General features: G+C 32.6%; 2 protein-coding genes and 1 pseudogene across 2 annotated transcripts; 1 reads left to right on the plus strand and 2 right to left on the minus strand.

Moving 5' to 3' along the window:
• Nucleotides 1-7467: 7467 nt before the first annotated feature.
• On the plus strand, nt 7468-12056 carry LOC105765674 (transcription factor GTE8-like; annotated as a pseudogene).
• Nucleotides 11972-14071, minus strand: LOC105769420 (lysine histidine transporter 1). The gene is made up of 6 exons (XM_012590042.2): nt 14009-14071; nt 13771-13931; nt 13309-13689; nt 12844-13237; nt 12492-12758; nt 11972-12381 (listed from the first exon to the last, which is right to left on the minus strand). Exons 1-6 carry the CDS (start codon nt 14069-14071, stop codon nt 12283-12285), a joined length of 1365 nt encoding a protein of 454 aa, XP_012445496.1. The 3' UTR covers nt 11972-12282.
• Nucleotides 14072-15288: 1217 nt separating this feature from the next.
• LOC105769406 (lysine histidine transporter 1) lies at nt 15289-18612 on the minus strand. The gene is made up of 8 exons (XM_012590023.2): nt 18388-18612; nt 17068-17225; nt 16611-16994; nt 16137-16530; nt 15941-16046; nt 15778-15869; nt 15617-15685; nt 15289-15524 (listed from the first exon to the last, which is right to left on the minus strand). Exons 1-8 carry the CDS (start codon nt 18448-18450, stop codon nt 15426-15428), a joined length of 1365 nt encoding a protein of 454 aa, XP_012445477.1. The 5' UTR covers nt 18451-18612; the 3' UTR covers nt 15289-15425.
• Between the last annotated feature and the right edge of the window lie 3081 nt (nt 18613-21693).

Raw genomic sequence — 21693 nt, forward strand, 5'->3', positions numbered from 1 at the left:
GTTTAGTCTTTAATTTTGTCTATTAATTGTTCAATTAAAGCATAAGGACTAAATTGTAAAATTCCAATCGCTATAGATTTTTAATTGGCCAAAGATTTAGAGACTTATTTGACAATTAAACCATTTTTAATAAGTGATAGTGTGATTAATAAATTAATTACGTTAATAAACTAATATTAATTTAAGTTTAATTATACTATATATATACTTAAATTAAATGGAAAGAAAGAGAATTTTCATCTTCATCTTCTTCTTACCCGAAACTTCAAGAAAAGAAAAGAAGAAACACATTCTAAGAGTTTCAACATTCGATCCCTCAATTGGTATGTATTTTAAAGTAATTTTCTTGTAATTTTTATATTTTTGAGGCTGTGAGAGCTTGATTTAGCTAGCCCATGCACCAATTTATAAAACTATTAAAGTTTTTGAAAGTTGCCATTGTTGGGTTCTTAAATAAATTGATGTTAAATTATTAGATTTTAAGCTTAGTTGTGAAAAAGATTAAATTCTAATGTTTAATTGTTAGTTTTGAATAAAGGACTAAATTAAATAAATTGTGAATTTTTGTAATAATAGATAGTAGAGGGTCTATGATGGATGTAACTGAAATCGGGTTTAGAACCAAAGCTCAAAATTGAAAGATATGGTTATTTTAGTTTCAGGATTAAATTGAATAAAATACAAAAATTTAGGGTATTAAAAATAAAATTATATAGGTTCATACATATTATGAAATAACATAAAAATGTTTGGTTTTGATAAATTATATAAAATAATTGTATAGATCAAGAATTGCATCAAACTAGAGATAATCGGGGAAAAGTCAAAATTATTGACTAGTCCATGCAAATTCAACTTGTTTGCTATTTTGACCAAGTAAATTCATATGGTATAAATGTATTTAAATTTTTATGTATTTTATTTTTTTATTTATGCTTGGTTGTGAATTGATTGTGGTAATTGGTATAAATGTGTGTTTTGGACTAAATTGTAAAGAAATGTTAATTTATGCAATAGGTGCCCATTTGAACTTGGTAAAAGTTAGGATATGATTGGCATGCCAATAGGGTCTTGTATGGATTAATTATAGATGTTATCGAGATTCAATATTTGTTGTGGACTTGAAGATACATGTGACACAAGTTTAGCATGAACTAGTAACCTGATGTGGTTTTAAAGGTTTAGCCCGGATGGGTAACCTGACATGTATATATTCAGCTTGGACAAGAAATTAGACGTGTCGTTATAAAGGTTTAACTTGGATTGGTAACCTGACACGAATATATATTTAGGTCGAACGAGCAATTGATGTAACGAAGATACTTGTGTATCAAATTCGTTTACTAGGGTTTATTGGGCGAAACGGTTAAGGTGAAAATGAAAAAGCAAAATTAAATGATATGATCTTGATATCCAAATGAACAATTGGGCTGGTCAATTAGAGTTGGGAGCAGTGTCTATAAGATCTCTAACATAATTAGGCTAGAAATCGCCGCAATGCCTATTCCAGTAAATGATCACCATGCATGTCCAAGATTCTTGTTGTTGGGGTTTGGAGAGTGACGGTAATTTTTCGATGGGCTCAACTTATGTTATGCTTGCTATTCTAGAAAATCAATCAGATATGAAAGCTAACTTGCCCATAATGTGTTAGATTCTTTATTTGGTTGGTTAACTTGAAACAGTTGAATACGAACCAAGTTTGATTTCGTAAATCGATGACTGATAATGTAGCTTGCTCAGTGTGTGGTGATTCAAGGGCAGCATCCATAGAGCCCCAAAATTAACCTAGAGTTATTTCGAATGAGAAGAAACAGTTCGACTTAGAAGCTCTAGACTGAATCCTATGGCTTGGGCAGTAAGCAAGATGCTTCTTGAAACCTAAAAAGATGAAAGCAACACTTATAATGATTAAAATGAAAATGGGAGGATGTTGGCAAAAAATGGATAGCTCTGGCGAGGAAATGAAGTGAAAAGGAAAGGTTTAAAGGAATGGAAGAGAAGGAATGAAGGGTTTAGGATTTTAGAGAAGGAGAGATTCTGAGGTTGCATTTTGTGCTGCGAAAATTAAAGAAAAATTTAGGGTTATTTTTTAACTAATAAAGCCCGAAAAATATTGCGTTTTAGGAAGAGAAATTCAATTTGTTTTTGTTTATGGAGATAAGGAATTTCTTTGAGATGGTTTTAAGGCCCTTTTAGCTTTTTCTTTCTCGACTCAATAACAAAAGAAAGTCCAATTTGTCTTTATGGAAATATATATATTTAGGCTTAACCCATAAATTGGTACTTAAGGTATACTCGGTTTCTCATATTGATATCTAAATTTTTCTTTTGGTCGTAAGTCATATCTAAACTATGTTTTTTTTTTCTACCAAGTTGGTACATCCGTTAGTCAAACTGTTAAGTCAGTATCTAAAAGAGGCTTAATCGACAAATTGGTACCTAAACTATGTTTTTTTTTTCTATTTTGGTACCAATTTTTTTTGTCATAAGTGGTCCCTACACTATTTTTTTTCCAAGCCAGTATCTCTACTAGTTCAATCGTTAGTTAAACTGTTAAATTTATTTTAAAAAAAACTAATTAAAATTTGACGTGTGGCAAAAAAAAAGGCAAAAATTATTATTTTATCTTATATATGTATATTTTTTTCCTCCAAAACTAGACTGATGGTTGAACCAGTTAAGCCACCAATTCTTGGTTTGATCAGTTTGTCTGGTTCGATAAAATAAATTATTAAAAAATTCATAAAAATAAAAATATTTAAAAAATAGAGAGAACTGATTCAATTGGTTGTTTAGCTTGGTTCAATTGGTTTGTATCAGTTCGTAGGTTAATTGGTTCAACTCCTATCTTTAGATTAGTACTCCAACCGTTTCCTAGTCTAGTTCTAAAAATATTGATTTTGATTGATGAAGTAACTTTTTCGATCTCATCAAGTAGAGAAAACAGGCAATGAAGTTCGAAAATAGAATTAATCGCCAATTTCTCGATCTCGGGATGGCAAATTTTGAGCATTATTAGTATTGCCAAACATTATAAAGAAAGAAGAAAATAATAAAGAAAGATAATTAATGTAAAAGACAATAAGAAAAATAAAGAATTAAAAAATAATTTTTAAAGTTTATATGATGTGGCAATTTAAATATTGTAACACCCCTAACCCGTATCCTTCCCCAAAATAGGGTTATAGAGCATTACCGGAGTTTACAAATTAATTTTCAGACATTTCATTTCATCAAACATTCATATTTATAACCAATCAAAATCAAAACATTTATGAGCTAATCATTAACCAATTTAACTTATACAATAACCAGAATCAAATCATCCAAAATTTCCGATAGAACCAATGGATAATGTGATATATCTCCAACAAGCTTCCAACCCAATCAAGCTTCCGGTAATCATTTCAAAACATCCAATAATAATTCAATTCCAAACACACATATATATAATATTCATTACCAAATAGCATTCAATTTAATTAAAATTATACAAAATATAGTTCATACGAACTTACCAGGCTAAATTGCAGAAATACCAAAATTCAGGGACATTTTGAAAATTTTCTATTTTTTTCTCGAATTTCCACCCAATCTTGATCTAAATTAATATTTCATTCAATTTAGTAATTCAAATAATAAAACAATTCATTTCATGCAATTTGGTCATTTTTGACATTTTTCCAAAATTGCCCTTAAAGTTTTACTTTTATTCAATTTAGTCCTCAAGCCCAAATCATGCAAATTAACCATTTGAAATGCAAATCCATGCTAGCATAATATTAATAAATTTATTTTCCTCCTCCTCCTCTCCATTCCACATCCTTAATTTACATAACTTGCTTATAAGTAACATTGTCTATAATTTCACTATTTTCTTGTAAATTTATTTAAAGTTGTCTATTTGAGTCATAGTCACTAAATCATTTATATCTTGAGCTACAGAAATCTAAATTAAGATCCGTTAATTTTCCTGAAACTAGACTTACATATATTCTTTCCATAAAATTTTCAGAATTTTGGTTCATCCAAATAGTACAGTTTATTCTTTAAAGTTTCCCTATTTTGCTGTCTGACAGTTCCGACCACTCTTCACTAAAAATGAATTATCTAATTGTAAAGAATTTGGATGATGTTTCCGTTTATTTCATTTGAAATTAGATTAATTAAGGATTCTAATAATATAAATTATAACTCATAATTATTTTTCTTCAATTTTTGATGATTTTCCAAAGTCAGAACAGGGGAACCCGAAATCATTTTGACATTGTCTCACAAAATTTATTATATCTGATGATTTATAATTCTATTGCTTACACCGTTTCTTCTATGAGAAACTAGACTCAGTAAGCTTTAATTTCATATTTTATTCATCTTCTAATTCAATTCCCACAATTTTTATGATTTTTCAAAGTTAACCTACTGCTGCTGTCCAAACTGTTTTAGTGCAAAATATTGATTACTAAGTTTATAACACTCTTATTTTCTTTCTCTACACTATTTCTCATCACTTTCTCTTATTTTCTCTTCACTAACATACCAATAACATAAAACCTTATATAATAAAACTCTACATTAACATCAAGTTCATACCTTTTCAATAATATCAAACTCAAAAATATATTGATATCTTGATGTTCTTACCTTGCTCAATTGATTTCAATCTTTAACTTGATTTTCTCTCCCCTCCAGCTTCTATTTCTTGAATCTAACTTGATGTTCTAGCTCCCCATAGTCTCCTTGTTATCTTTCTCTCTTGATGGATATGGAAATTCTTTTGATTTCCAAGTGAAAATGGTGAATTTTGATAAAGGATCAAATTGTAAAGAAAAGAAAGTTTCTTTCTTTCTTTCCTCTTCATACGTTGGTTGCATGGGGAAGAAGATGATAATTCCTCATCTTTCCTTTCATATATATACTAAATAGAATAATAATAAATTAATAAAATACCATTTAAAATCATATTAAAATATTAATAAACTAATATTTATTTAATTAATTAATCTAAAATATCACCAACATCATCATTGCCTTCTAGATTTCTCTCTCTTCTAATTGATCATTTTGCCCTTCATAATCTTTTAAAATTCCATCATTGAGTCACACTTAATTTGGTAAAATTATGATTTAGTCCCTCATAATTCTTATCTTATTCAATTTGGTCCTAATTCATCCATTTTCCTTAGTTTCCTGATCATTCCACCCTTAAAATATTTACACATTTGGTCCTTCAACTTTTTCATATTCACACTTTAACCCCTCCAATTTTGAGTATTTACTCTTGGGCAACAATAATTTTCTCACTTTTGCGATTTAATCCTTCCTTGCATTAATATGTCATAATATACTTCTCAATGTTGGCATAACTCAAAATTTCCCTTTTTGTTACTTTATTTCCTTATTTTACTATACCAATGATAATATCTTACTGTAGAAATTTTCAAAATATTACATTTGTGGTCCTGAAACTACTATTTCGACTAGGCCCAAATTCGGGCTATTACAAATATTGGTTGGAATTTTTTTAACAAATATAACATTTTGGTCTAAATTAGGTAACATAAGATTAGTTTAGGTACTACTAGTGACAAAAAAAGTTTAGTAAGGGAAAAGAATATAGTTTAAGTACTAATTTGTGGGTTAAGTCCCTTTAAAATAGATTTAACGGTTTGACTAACGAATGTACCAACTTAGGAAAAAAAATAGTTTAGGTACCACTTGTGATTGAAAAAGAAGAAGATTAGGTATCAAGATAAAAAAATGGTATAATCTAAGGACCAATTTATGGATGAAGTCTTTTTAATATATATATATATATATATATGATTGAAATAAATCATATATATATTTAAAATATAAGTGAAGTGTGCACCTTTTATCACACAATTTGGCACACACAAATATAGAAAGAGAGGACAAAAGATTTGTTAATACAATTCGGACTTAACCAATATTTGTGGTGCCTTGTCTAATTAGTTAGAGAAAATTCTCACTATACAAATAAAGATTTTATTAAAATAAAATTAAATATTAAATTAAAGATAATATAAATATTTTTAAAAAATATTTAAATACAATATGGAGGAGTGTAAGTTATATATATTTTTAAATATTTTAATGAACTTGAAAATTAAGGGTGGGTTTCGATGGGCGGTGGGGTGCAGTGCGGTGCATTTAGCTTACTTTTTATCTCACACTACAGTATCGCTACAGTATCTAATCTCACCGCCATCGATATTTTTACACTAATTGCAGCTAAACGCAACTCACATTCAAACTCACCCTAAGTTATATAAACAATAATAGGACAAACTACATCATTAGTCACTAAAATATAGGTAATTTTTTTTTGTTTTGATCACTCGACTAAATAAAGGTATAATTTGGTCACTAAAGTTTTCAATATTATATTTTAGTTATCCGATTGTTAAGTGACACTTTTTAGATGGTGTAATGATCATTTTAGTTCTTAATTTTTATACCTCTTTATCAATTTGAACTGATTATATATAAAATGATAAAAAATTATATTCTTTTTAAATTTTTAAAAATTCTAAAATTAAAATAAAAGTATATACAAATTTCAAATATTGATAAAGTGAGAGAAAATGAGGAAAATCTGTTTTAAACCCTCGATTTTTCTCTGTGTTATTTATATAGAAATCGTCAATACCTATTCTTTAAAAAGCACAGAAAAAGTAAAAACATTAAGCAAAATTATTAGTTCTATGTTTTTACCTCTTCGTTTCTTGACATAGCTTTTTCGTTATAGAAAAATAAAAAATCTAATATAATTTATTTTTAGAATTTGAGTTTTGAAAAATAATTTAAATAAATGGAAAATTTGAATTGAGTTCGACAATAAAATTTTATGGTACATGTTGTATTTTTGGCTAAAAAAATGACATTATAGTTAATTTCACAAGCCTCTATAATATCTGTTCTAGATGTTCTTCAAAGGTATGAAACTTGACTTGAATATATTACTAATTTGATTTAGAAACATTGAGGAAGCATGTAATGATCTAACTTTTTTTTGGTTTTGTTCTATTTTTAATTTTTATTGAATTCTATTGAATTATAATTTTTTATTTCTCATACATATTAGTTATTCAACAACAACGTTTTAGATTTTATTTTATTTTCTAGAATTTTATATTTTAAATAATTTTAAAGGTTTTTTTGGTGAATTAATGTCAAATTGACAGAAGAATATAAAAACATGTGACTAAAAATACTGGTATACCAATTAAAAAAATGGCACTTAACAGTCGGGTGACCAAAAAATAATTTTAAAAATTTTAGTGATCGAATTGTAACTTTTTTAGTTAAGTGATCAAAATAAAAATTTAACCATAGTTTAGTGACTAATACTGTAATTTACCCCTAGTTTTTAGAGCCCTCGCTAATAGTTTTTAGCGACCCAAATTTTCAAAATTTGCATTAAAATATATTAGTTATTATTTTATCAAAAAATCAACCATTAAAGCTCTAGGGTTTCTTGATATAGGGCTTTCTCTTTTTTATTTTTGTTTATATCCTTGTATTCGTTGCCGGAAAGACAAGAGAATTGACGACAGGGTTTTCGAGATTCGAGGAACAGTGGCAGATTGGTAAGTTTTATTTGGTTTAGATTTTGTTCTTTTTGAAACCGGGTTCGGGTTTTCTTCTTCTTTTTTTTTGGGTTGATTGGAGCGTGATTTTGGGTTAGGGTTTTGTTGTATCCATGTAAGGATTTGAGCTTTGAACTAGTAATTGCTACTGTAAATTTTCAAATTCGAATCAGTTCAATTAACTTCTCTTTATCTCGCAATTAATTTTCAAATACGAACCAGTTCAATTAACTGCATCAATCGTGTTTTCTTTTTCGTGTTTTTAGGGTTTAACCTAGTGAATATGGGATTTTTAAAGATGCGGATTTTTTAAAAATGGTAAACAATATGGTCAAAGAACTTCGGGATTCGGGTATATGCATGTAAGAGCTAATCTAATTTAACTATTAATAAGTTGAATTAAATATCATATTGTTTGTAAACATATAAATCTGGGTGTATTCACTGTGGAATATTTATTAATGTTCTCTTGGGTTTAAAATGGTGAATTTGAGTCTTTCAAAAGATGGTGTAGTTCAAAAAGTGAATGAAATGGTTAAGTTTTTAGTATTAAGGTGATCGTGAATAAGAGATTAGCTATTTTGCTCGAAACTACTATCAAACTTTACTTTAATAGTTGATTTAAGGGCAGTGTATAAAGTTAGTCCAGAAATCTGAAGGGATAATTTTGCTCCCATGGTTTAATATATGCATTTTGATTAAAACCAGTAGCATCTTTATATTGAATAAAGGGAAGTAAATTTGGCTAAGACGTTGGCAAAGAGTGATAGGTTTGCGGGAGGTACTATTTGGGCCATATGAGCCTCTTGGTGAATCCGAAGGAGCTGGTAGCTCAGGACAAAATTGATACTTAGGTAACTGCTTCAGAGTATCCAAGTGCACCAACAAGGAAATGTATCAGTTTGACTCTGATAAACATGACACTTTTGGTGTCCCTATACAAGTGCTTTCCCTTTCAAACATGTCGCATTCTAAAAGAAAGGGTTTGATACATTGTTTGAGGCATGAACTGGAGCAGATACAGATGCTTCAGAAGAAAGTTGAGTTGCTAAGGACAAATGGGGTTACTGTGTCATCTTCCAGTGATATTCTTAGTTGTAGCAATGTGCAAAGTTTACCACGTGTTAAGGATATTCAGAAATTGCCCATGATGGCTTCTGAGCAGGGGAAGAAAGGAAATCCTCGGAATGGTAAGGCACGTGAGTTGATTCGGGGTTCTTCAGGAAAATTTAAGTCTGCAAAGCATGCTTCTGAAGCAAATACTGCAAATATTTTCTTGATGAAGCAATGCGAGGGTTTGCTGAAACGGTTGATGGGGCATCAATATGGGTGGGTCTTCAATGAACCTGTAGATGTAGTGAAGTTGAATATTCCGGATTACTTCAATGTTATAAAGCACCCGATGGATCTAGGAACAATTAAAAAAAAGATAAATTCAGGCGGATATGCAAGCCCCTTGCAGTTTTATGCTGATGTGAGGCTTACATTCAGCAATGCAATGACCTATAATCCCCCTGGAAACGATGTCCATGTTATGGCTGATACCCTTAACAAATTTTTTGAAGTGAGGTGGAAAAATATCGATAAGAAGCTGCCTGCTATTGGTGCCCAGTTGAGTCAAAGCAAAGCTCCTGCTGAGGACATAGAAACTTCTAAAACAGTACTTCCTGCTAAAAAGAGGAAGACGACCTCTGTCACCCAACAAGTTATACCGGAGCCTGTGAAGAGAATGACAGATGAGGAAAAACACAAGCTAGGTGTAGAACTGGAGTCTTTACTCACTGAAATGCCGATGCATATCATTGATTTCTTGAGGGAGCACAGTTCAAATGGAAGGGAGTCTGAAGAGGAAGAAATTGAGATTGATATTGACGACCTCAGTGATGATACCTTGTTCACATTGCGGAAACTTTTAGATGAGTATTTACAAGAGAAAAAGAATAACAAATCAACAGCTGAACCTTGTAAAATTCAGGTACATAACCATATAAAGGGTGAAAAATCAGTATAATTGCTTGCCATTGATGGTTTGAAGTAGTATATATTTGTGAAGTGGTTACCTACATCTAGATCTTATTTATTTTTGTTTGCTTTCTGGGAAATTTTTGTTTTCCTGATACAGCAATTGAACAAATCTGGACTGAGTAGTTCACCAATGCAACAATGCAGAGGTAATCTTTCAAATCCTTGTGCTCAATATCCCACCTTCTGAGCTATGTTTGAAGAATTCCTTCTGACTTTCTCTGTTTATCTTTTGCATTTGCAGGGGATGACCAGGCTAATGAGGTTGTTGACATTAGGGAAAATGAGCCTCCTTTGTCAAGCCATCCACCTAAGGAGATAGAGAATGATATAGGCCATAGAAGCATTAAGTCTTTCAATTCTGGAAGCTCTAGAGGTAATTGGATATTTGTAACTTTTTTTGCCTAAATCTTGTTAAATGATGAATCTTGTGTTGACCACATTCTTTTGGATCCAATTTATCAGTTCTCTATGCTGTATTTTACCTAGCAACCCACATTCTTTTAGAAACTGTTTGGCAAAGATTGGGTTCTTGACATTTATGCTTCCATACCATACCTGCTGATGTAGTTGCTTTTGGCTAAACATTCTAAATGGGTTAGGGATAGGGAAACTTGTATAGGATAATAACAATTTCTTGACCCCCCATATGGTAAATTAGTTGCCTCTGTGAATTAACTTCTCTTTTTCTTTGGAAGTTTGGATATTGCTAGTATTATTCAAGTTGATTTCTTTTGTTTCTCCTGTTGTTTACTGGTTAATTTTTCCCAAATCATGTTCAGCACAAGCTTTTCTTATGTGGCCAAATACCTTTTCCATGATTGGTTTCTTTTGTATTCTTTGCAGATTCTGACTCTGGCAGTTCCTCTGACAGTGAATCTGGTGCTGCTAAAGCTTCAAGTCTGGTGGGTGCACCTAAGGTGTTGTAAAAGGATAATACTAGATTCTTGCATCTTATCTCGAGGGGTTTCCTAGTGGGCTGGATTACTTTCTAACTTGCATCTTACTTCGCATTATTCTTAAGGTATTGGAAGCTGTAGATTCCGGAAATCAATTAGATGAAAAGACAAGTGCTGATAATCCTCTTGATAGGAATGGTGAGTATCTAAAATTTATAATATTTCTGCTTTCCATTAGTTTCAGAAAAGAAATGTTCTTAATTCTTATTTGAATGGCAACGCCATGAAATTATAAATGTTTTTTTTACATGTAAGCATTGTTAATCCATGGTCTCTTGTAGAATGCAATGGGTTCGATCAGCTTGAGCAGACTTCTCAAGCAAAGTCAAGTTCTGTCGAGTCAGATTGTCATCAAGATGGTAAGATCAATAAAAATCATGGAAGGGTTTTTTTCTTTTTAAAAAAGAATTGGTTTAAAGTTGTCTCACTGTTTATCCATTTAAAAATATAGGGGACAGTGCTCCAAATGAGAGACCAGTTTCACCTGAGAAACGCTACAGGGCTGCTATATTGAAGAATCGATTTGCTGATACCATTCTAAAAGCTCGAGAGAAGGCACTTACTACACAGGTTAGTTGTAAACTTTGGTTTAGTCCAAACCTATTGTATGCCTATATGTTGAGCATTTTTTTACTCTGGATCAGGGGGAGAAGGGGGACCCTGAGAAATTGCGTCGTGAGAGAGAGGAACTTGAACATCAAAGGAAGAAAGGTTTGAACTTCAAACCTGTCTTTCCGGATTTCCAAAATGCTGATACATATGATTTCAATAAGGGCAAGTTTGGCTGTTTATATTTTGCACTTCTAAGCAACAATTATGTTAATGTTGGCCAGAGAAGGCACGGTTGCAAGCAGAAGCCAAAGCTGCTGAAGATGCTCAAAGACAAGCTGAAGCAGAAGCTGCAGCAGAGGCTAGACGGAAGAGAGAGCTCGAGAGGGATGCAGCACGACAGGCATTGCTGAAGGTATAGGAAAGCATTATATTAACCTTTTCATAATTTGCCATTCTTGTCTCGTTATGGACTTATAACCCACATTTTTCTGGTTTTCTGTAGATGGAAAAGACTGTTGAAATCAATGAGAATTCCAGGTTTCTTGAGGACTTAGAAATGCTTAGAGCTGCCCCTGCTGAGCATTTGCCAAGCTCGGTAGATGAAACAAGCCCAGATCATTCACAGGATGGCTTGGGTAGTTTCAAGTTTGGGAGCAACAACCCGTTGGAACAACTCGGTTTGTACATGAAAGAGGATGAAGAGGAAGAAGAAGGTGAACCATCTAACGTTCCAAATCCCGTAAATGATCCGGAAGAGGGAGAAATAGATTGAACTCCACTCTATTTGAAACTAGGTGAGGGAAAAAGAAAATAGAGAAAATGTACAGTAAGTGAACAATCACCATTACTGACCATTGCCAAACATGAAAACACACTTGAAACAACCCATCGACTGTTGTGAATCAAATCCTTGTTCATATAAAAAAAACTAACAAAAAACACACAACTAGACAAAAATAGCTAATTAACTATTGACAGACGATGGACAGGAAGAAAGCTGAAACTAGAGTTGTTTACGCCATGAAATACATTAATGGTTCCCCATTTGCCAACCAGTGGAGATCACAAGGTCCCTCCGTTTCCCTTATTTCATATAAACATATATGGATATGTATGACATTTCCAGAAACTATTCAAGAGTAGAAATGATAGTCTTTAGCATTAATGATGATATTCCTCAAACCTCCAATGGGCGATAGAGTCATTAGCAGAAGGCCAAGTATGATACAGATCTGAAATCAAGCAAAAACAAAACGTATATTAGATGACAATTTGTTAAAGAAACTTGTGCTTTGTGTGTGAATGTATGTGTCCAAACACGGGTATGTTGTTGAAAATATACCCAGTTTGTACACCAAGATAGGCTGAACTTCTTTGGCTTGTAAATGGCAAGCCACATGATGCAGGGTAGAAAATAAGTGGTAGGTGCAAAAGCAAATCCTCCAAAGAATCCAAGAAGACCCCCAAAGAAAGGAAATGTAATGGCTACAAACATTGTTGCAGCAACATAAAAATTGCGGACAATGAATCGAAGCGTTCGAGTTGGTCTAAAATGCATGTTCTTTACCAACACGGTTTCGATCATGTCGAAAACAGGCATGGCATATAGCTGCGTTTACACAAAAAAAAACAATGAAATAAAACACCAATGTAGGACACTGTGTAACACATAAAGAACAGAACAAATTCCAGACCTGATAGCTTCCAATCACATGGATTACGACAAACATGTTAGCCGCAACGATTAGCCACGTCGGTTTCTCTAACGAAATGAGGATGTTCTCTTCGACATTGTTGCCAAACATGTAGTAACCAATGAGTGCAACGGGGAAATAACACAATGCTACTACAATGTATGCAATGACAACACCTCTCCACATTGGACCCTTTGAAGGCTTCTCTGGGGTAGAAGGGATTGTTGCTTGAATCTCCAACACTACATTATGTCCAGCATATGCAAAAGCCACATCCCCTAATGCCGTAAGAAAATTAAAGACGGTTCCAGTCGCGGTGCTAGCTTTGTACCCGTATTCCACGTCGGATTGTACACCCTTGTGGACGGAAGCAGTCCATGCTATAGTAGAGTAACTGCATATGTAACAAATTAAAACAATGTTTTATCCTCTAAAGTCTATTAAAATACAAAGAACATAACATACGTGAGCGACATGACCGCGGCAGCCAAAGAGACACCGGAAATAGAGTTGAAGTTAGGGAGGTGAGCGAGGATGAAATGAACCGCAGCGAAAATCATGATGAAATACGTAGTCTTGATGTGTTTGTGAGGGGCAACCAAGCTATGGATTTTCTCCAATGATTTTCCTCCGGTAACCATATAAACAATGTCGACCCCGACTTCGCAGATCAGTTGTTGAGGCACCACTATGTAAAGACCAAGCTTTTCACCAAAAGCATGTTGGCCAAGTTCATGGTATCTATCAAACCTTTTACCAGGTACCATTTCATGCATTTCAACCATTTGCCATAATGTGTATAGTGTAATCAGCCATGATAGGATCAAAATCACAACACCAGGACCCCTTTAATCATAGGTTAAACATTAGTCTTTCTTCATAGCATATACATGTGTATATTTGTATGTATGTATGTATGTGACATACCATCCAAGATGTGACATGGCAGAAGGAAGACTAAGAACACCAGCACCAACCATGGCAGTAACATTGTGAAATGCAGCATACCACCATTTTGCATTTCTTGATGAAGTGATTGGCAGCCAATCATCAATCTCCTTTTGCTTCTTTAGTATATCTTCATCTACCTGGAAGATTATTTCATAAAATCATTTCAAAATTGGATTCCAAGAACATGGTTTTCATTCATAAATGGAAAACTTACAGTGCTTGGAGTTAGGGTATTATTATTGTCTTCTAGCTTTTTATGAGGAGATTCATCCCCCATTGTTAAACCCTACTGTAGGAAGAAGAAGATGAAGATCAAGAAACAAAAAGAAATACAAAGATATATATATATATATATATATATATATTGATAGTATCAAAGAATATTGAAAATGACTACAAATGTAAGGCAAACTCCGCCCTAGGCAAATTTGTAGAAAAATACTAAGTTCTTGTTTTCATTCATTTGTTTTTTATACATGCAAAAAAATTCGATTATTTTTATTTTTAAATTTTTAAATTTAAAAATTATATCTAAAATTTAAATTTTACTATATGTAGAATATAATCAAATTTCAAAATAAAAGAAAAGATTTTCAAATATTTTCCTTCACTGAAAATAAGGAAACAGCAGGTTCATAATTTTGACAGTTTCTTTCCGGATACTAAAGGGTATCTGAATTTATTGCCGAATACAGCATTCCATTAATTTCACAATAATACAAATCATTCTTTAATTTTAAAAGTTTTGATGAATATTTTATTTTCTGATAAAGACTTGTTTTGAAAATATGCATGTCCGGCTTATGTTTCATGGTCGGGGTTTATGGCAAAGGGAGTCCTTGTATAGTTGCATTTTAGGTAAATAATCTCTCCAGTTCTTCTTAATTTTGAAATTAAACAAATTGGTCTATCAAAGTAATGTAATTTTTGTTTATTTTAAAAATAAACAGTTAATTAAGAACAATTAATCACGACATTAATGTTTTCTATCAATTGAACATGATTTTGATTGATATGATAATAAATTTAGCTCTTAAAGTTTACACATTTTATCAATTTGGTCCTAATTTAACATGAGGCTGAATTTGTTGAATTTTTTAGAATGAAGGTCAAAATGACAAAATATGTAAACACCAAAAGTTGAATTTGTTATTATACTAATCAAAATTATGTACAATTAAAGGAACACATAATGTCGTAATTAATTATCATTAGTTACTCACTTTCAAATTATATACAATCAAAATTGTTATCCAAAATTTTCATTTTCTGCAAAATATCCATTTTTGATATATATATATATATATATATATATATATATATTAAAAGAAATCAAATATATTCATACAACACTCACTTTCGAATCAAAATAAAATAAACTTGGCGGCCTTAATGAAGCAAACATTAATTGATTATTTTATTATTCATGCTCTTTTCCATTGATGGGATTTTGCACACACATATATATATATATATATATATATATATACATGCTTTTCAAACAAGCAATTAAACTTAAATACCATTGCTCAAATACATCATTTATGACATAAAAATATCCCTTTTCTTTACAGGCTCATTAAAACATACTATAAAATCCCAATCAATTCATTGTGGTGAAATGAGCAAATTTAAGAGTAAAATTTGTAGTCTTTGGCTTGAATTATGATTTGCCTCATCCCTCCAATTGGTGCTAAGACCATTAATAAAACACCAATCACAATGCAGAACTGGGAAAACAAAAGGAAACCCGTGTGAGATCGATCGAAAACCGATTTGGAAACTCGAAAAAAAAATGAAGTTTGGGTCAAGATTTTCTTACCCAATTAATCCACCAAGATAAGCTATACCTTCTTGGTTTCATAACAATAAGCCATATGACACAGGGGAGCTGAAGAACACACACACAACAACAACAAAAAAAAGCATGTAAAAAATGACTTGTGATGTGAAAAATCCGAAAAATCCGAGAATGTGGCTTACATAGTATGTTGTTGGTGCATACGCGAGTCCACCGAAAAACCCGAGAAGACCGCCGAAGAAAGGAAATGTAATCCCGATGAACATAGTGAATGCTGCAATGAAAAACATGGGTTACTTGCACTACAAGTAAGCTTAAAAGGAACGAAGAGAGTTTTTTACTTACCAACATATGCATTACGAACGATGAATCGAAGTGTTCGAGTAGGGTTGAATTCTAGTTTCTTTACTAGTAGGGTTTCCATCATGTCGAAAACCGGCATTGCGTAGACCTATGTAAACAAAAGTTAGTCCGGAATCCAATCCAAAACAAGAAGAAGAAGAAGAAGAAGAAGTAGAAAAAATAATTGTTCGATACGAGCCTGGTAGCTTCCGATAACATGAACAACGACAAACATGTTAGCCATTGCAATGAGCCATGCTGGTTTCTCTAATGAAATGAGGATGTTGTCTTTTACAGAATTGCCAAACATCCAATACCCGATTAAAGCGACCGGGAAATAACACAAGGCAATGATTATATACGCGACAACAACACCTTTCCACATCGGTCCTTTCGATGGTCTCTCGGGTGTAGATTGGATTGTAGCTTGAATTTCCAAAACCACATTGTGACCGGAATAAGCAAAAGCTACATCACCCAAACCGCTAAGGAAGCCAAACACGGTTCCGGGCGTAGTTGTTGCTTTGTATCCGTATTGCACGTCTTCTTGAACACCCTTAGCTAATGAAGCACTCCATGCAATCGTAGAATAACTATGCGACAAAACAAAAACCAAATATGTTACCATTTTCGAACATTAACATCGATATCAACACAAATTGTGATAATATACCTTATAGACATGACCGCAGCCGCCAACGAGACACCCGAAATCGAGTCGAAATTTGGAAGGTGAGACAGAACAAATTCAGCAGTGGCAAAAATCATGATGAAATAAGTTAATTTTATCGATTTGCAGCTACTACAGACAGTATCATGGAACTTCTTCAACGATTGTCCACCGGTAACCATATAAACGATACAGAGACTAACTTCCACAATAAGCTGTTGTGGCACAACGATATAAAGACCGAGTTTTTCACCGAATGCGTACTGTCCTAGTTCATGATATCGATCGAAACGTTTTCCCGGAACCATCTCGTGCATTTCAACCATTTGCCATAGTGTATACAAGGTAATGATCCATGAAAACACTAGGATAAACACACCAGGTCCCCTGTAAACCGAACAAAAATGTGAGATGACTCGATTCGGGTTCGATTTTTTCGGAATGAATATTCAGAACATACCATCCGAGTTCAGACAAGGCATAGGGAAGACTAAGTACACCAGCTCCAACCATGGCAGTAACATTGTGGAAAGCTGAAAACCACCATTTTCTACTTCTTGATGAGTTAATTGGTAACCAATCATCAATTGCTTTTTGCTTTGCTGATTTTTCATCCAACTGTGATACATTAATTCACAAAAGAATACCTTAGAAGTGCCATTTTTACATATGTTGCCTATTATTGTAAGAAAAGTCAAGCTTTTGTCTGGTCTATAAATATCTGATTACTAAAATCTAAACCATGTGGTTACATGTGAACAAGTTAAACTTGACTTTTGAGAACATATCATCTGACAAGTTTCTTTAATTTCAAGTTGCAAAAAGGATATTGTAAATTAATATATGCACTTTCTCAATATAATACATATAGTTTCAGTCAACAACCATTAATAAAATTCTTCTACAAAAGTACATTCAATAAATGGATAATTTGTAAAATTTCATATTTTAACGCTCTTTAAACTAATTTACAACTAATTTACAAGAATTAATTTATCTATTTTTCAAATAGAGAGATTAAAAATATTTTTACCAAAATTCTACAAAAATGGTGTTTTATTTTTCTCTCAATAAGCAGAGCTTAAAGTAAGGTGACGTATCAAAAAGTTAATAATATTGACATTTCTTAAGTTAAGCCTTTGAAGCTAACAATACAGTACTGACTTTTCTGATGATCATTAGCCATAGATATCATGACACGTGCTGGAAATATAAACCTGTGAACCAAAATCATCTTTCTTAAGCTCAACAAATCAGAAAAAAGGCTAATCCTAGGTTTCCAAAATATAGGGTAACAACAGCTCGGGTAGGATCTAAGTGCTACCTTAGCAAAGCCGGGTTGGAGAGAAAAGAGTAAAACAAGGCTATTATTTTAATCTAGGAGGGTTCGGGTTCGGGTTTTATGGATAGAAAATAATAAAATAAAAATATTGATGTAATTTATCAGGTTCAGATTCGAGTTCAAGGTTAGTGAATAGAGAAAATAGTAAAGAATTCTTCTCGTTCAAAATTATAAATCAATATATAGTGAAATTCACTTTAATTCTTTTGTAAATTAATATACAGTAAAATTCAAGGGTAGAAGTGTAAATGCAAAATTTATTTTCACTTTCAAGTTCTCGTGATAGAACTGTGCTTTCATTAAAATTAGAGAGGGTTTAAAGCTTCTACTTTTTCATAAAACAAAATATTCAGAAGAAGCAATATATGATACAGAAACAAGACAAAGATGATTGCATGGCATAAAAGGAGATATAAGAGAAATAATATAAGAACATACAGTGTTGTTGTTGTTCATGTTTTCACCATTGTAGTCAGGAGGAGGAGGTTGTTGAGTTCCCATGGTGTTGAAAACTCAAAAGAGAAAGGAATGAAAGGTGAAGATCCAAAGTTGAAACAAAACAGAGACAAGTTGAAGATGTGGAAAATAATCCCAACTGGTTTGGTTGTGTTTTTATAACGAAAAAAAGGGCGCCTGTAATAAAGGAAATGAGAGGAAAACGTCCTTCAACAGTTGTTGATGGTGACTCTTTTTTTTGTTTGACTTCACAAGTCTTTATATGACCAAAAAAAATAAAAAAAATTGAGGTTAAATTCTACGAACCTACGTCTGTTGTAATTATTTTAATAATAATAATAATAACAAAATTAAAAAGATAAATACATGGATATATTAAACTTTAATAATTATATATTTTTAAAAATAATTATAAATGGAATCACCAATCCATTGAGATCTATTATCATTATTATTTGTACAAATTAGGATTCACCAATCAAATTAAAATATAAAGACTACATGATAGAAGGACCAAAACCACAATTTGACCCAAAATTTGATAGCATGCGAAGATCAAACTTTAACATCGTATTATAAATTAATATTAAATTTTGTCAACACTCAACTTTTCAACATTATATTTTTAATTCGATTTGTACACCTTTTCTCCTCTTCATATTGTTTTAGAGATTGAAATTCATTTTTTTTAAAGAGAGATGGATGAGTCATGGAATCATTTCGGTCATAACTCAAGTTTGAGAAATTAACATATAAGAGGGAAATTTGTTGTTCCGTCATGTTATATCTGAATCAGATTATTAAATATCATGCCATAATTTATTTTTAATGTGGTCCTAACAACTAATTGAATTGATTGATCCATAATTCAAGGGCAAAAACTGCTTTTCTTATTCTCCAAATGAAGGATGAAAGTGAAATTATGTGTAATTTGTATGGAAGAAAATTGGTAGTTCAATAAATTAGTAAAAGCCAACGGTTTAAGTTTGCGCGTTTACAAACATGTGGACTAAGTGCTTCTCAAACTTTTGTAAAGTATGAGGATCAAATCTTGATAAATTAAAGTAAAAGGACTAATTTTTTAATTCTTATAAAGTATGGGGATTCAATTCAAATTAGACCAAATTATTAATAATATATTTTGTTAAAGTTGAACTGTTAGCCGCAGTTGCATTTCAAACATACCTTGGGGTGTGTGTGTACGTTGAATTTCCCAACTTACCCTTTGAGAAAGTGCACAAGGTTAATATTATCATACCCTTAACAATAATATTTTGCCATCTTCCATTCTTGAGCATATGGGAGCCAAGGGTTATATCATAGGTACTGTCCACTAATGCTGAAATTGTTTGCATTAGCGAGTTGACTCCCATCAATTATATTACCTTGAGCAATGAAAATCCAAGACTGTGTAGCCGTGGAATTTTCCATATTGGCAGCTGATTGAAATGGATATTATTTCATGGAAGTAACATGGAAACTTTGGCAATAGCTACATCCCTCCTAACAGTTCGGAAAGCTCTACTCAAATCTTGGCACTTGATTTTGATTGTGAAGCTAGGAGGAGGATAGCGTTGCCTTCCATCAACTATATCCCTTTCCAATCCTCAAACTCTTTTCCACTCTTTACATACTCTTCCATAGTGGGAGGAATGTAGTTGAAGGTTATAGCTTTCTACATAGAACTAATATATAGTTGATTGTTTCACTATCATTCCCACATCTTAGATAAGCAGCAAAAGAGGATCTATGATTCCTTGTTAATGGCTAAGGCATTTTGATAAGCCCTCCAAACAAAATGTTTAACCTTTGGACCCTGTTTAAATTTGTTGAAGGGAGGTTGAATCCTTAGGGAGAAGTCTTTAAAGTGTCGTTTGCCCGAAGCCAACAAACCCCTCAACACGTTTGGAGTTGTCCTAGGTCCGAGTTTTGTCTCCCAATTCTATAGAGAGCCAAAGTGCTTGAGGTGACAAGTTCACAAAGTAAGAGCACCTTCGACCACGTGTGACATACAACCACCTACCAAAGGTAATGTGGAGAGCAACAAAATCGCCAATCTGAGCTTTGTACGCTTAACACATGGAACTTTTATGATCTACTTTGCCAAGGATAAGTGTTGGGTCATTCCTTGCATGGATCACACGTAAGACCTCACCTAGCCACCTCCATCCCATCATCGCCTATTTAGAGGATTACAGTGCTCCCAAGTAGCCGACCAACATAAGACTTGCATTATACATGTGTTAAGACCAAGGCTAAGAGAGGGTTGCCCTCACCTATAAATATCCCCCCTTAGCCTTGGGAGGACTATGTCTCTTTTTCATCCTTTTCCATTATAAGAGTGGAAAACATCTATCATGTGAATCGTCACCTTCTTCTCCTTCCCTCATTTGTCATAAACAAAATTCCATATTGAACTTCAAATTTGAAAGTTCAAGTAGCTCATGAAAAAGTACCAATTCTTGTAATCCTATGTTGGTCTTTGACAAGCACATGGTATCCCAACTTCATTCTATACATCCTATCTTTGATCAAGTGCCAAATAAGATAATCATATTTCAAATTCAATCTAATAGGGACAATTTGAATACATTAACAACCCTTAGGCAAAACATGTCCCCAAGAAAATTTGACTTCTAAACTCTTAGTCTTGATTAATTAACTCATTAACTATGACCACAACGATATTAAGGCATGAACACATAAATTATCAATGATTGGAGTCCATTTTTCATCCCAAATAGAATTATTACATCATTATTCCATCATTATCCCACAAGGCATTTTCCTTTATTGAGCATTAAACAAGGAAGAAAATGGATATTTCATGGAATTTTCAACATTGGCAACTGAATGAAAGGGATATTTCATGGGAAAGAACATGAAACCTTCGCAATAGCTACATCCCTTCTAACAGTGTGGAAAGCTTTTTCTAAAACTAGGCATTTGATTTTGATAGTGAGGCAAGGAATAAGACAAGGAAGAGGATGCTGAGCTTTGCCTTTCATCAAATATATCCCTTTCCATGGTTTTTCTCTAATCCTTAAACACTCTTCCATTCTCTATATAGTTTTCCATGTTGGAAGGGATGTAGTTGAAGGTCATAGCTTTCCACACAGAACTAAGATATGGTTGACTATTTCAATATCTTTGCCATATCTTGAATAGGCAACAAAAGAGGATCTATGACACCTGGTTAGTGGCCAAGGTGTTTTGATAAGCCCTCCAAATAAAACGTTTAACCTTTGGGCTATGTTTAAATTTGCTGAAGGAAGGTTGAATCCTTAA

This window comes from Gossypium raimondii, chromosome 7 (genome assembly GCF_025698545.1).
Source record: "Gossypium raimondii isolate GPD5lz chromosome 7, ASM2569854v1, whole genome shotgun sequence".
Taxonomy (NCBI): Eukaryota; Viridiplantae; Streptophyta; class Magnoliopsida; order Malvales; family Malvaceae; genus Gossypium; species Gossypium raimondii.

Excerpts from the sequence above, each read along its gene's own strand:
- LOC105769420 (XM_012590042.2), bottom strand. The coding sequence starts at position 14,071 with ATGGGGGATGAATCTCCTCATAAAAAGCTAGAAGACAATAATAATACC. Across the intron at positions 13,932-14,008 it reads ATACCCTAACTCCAAGCACT|GTAGATGAAGATATACTAAA; the intron begins GTAAGTTTTCCA and ends ATAATCTTCCAG. Across the intron at positions 12,759-12,843 it reads ATGTGATTGGAAGCTATCAG|CTATATGCCATGCCTGTTTT; the intron begins GTCTGGAATTTG and ends GTGTAAACGCAG.
- LOC105769406 (XM_012590023.2), bottom strand. The coding sequence starts at position 18,450 with ATGGGAACTCAACAACCTCCTCCTCCTGACTACAATGGTGAAAACATG. Across the intron at positions 16,531-16,610 it reads GCTGCGGTCATGTCTATAAG|TTATTCTACGATTGCATGGA; the intron begins GTATATTATCAC and ends TTTGTCGCATAG. Across the intron at positions 15,870-15,940 it reads CGTTCGTAATGCATATGTTG|CATTCACTATGTTCATCGGG; the intron begins GTAAGTAAAAAA and ends TTTTCATTGCAG.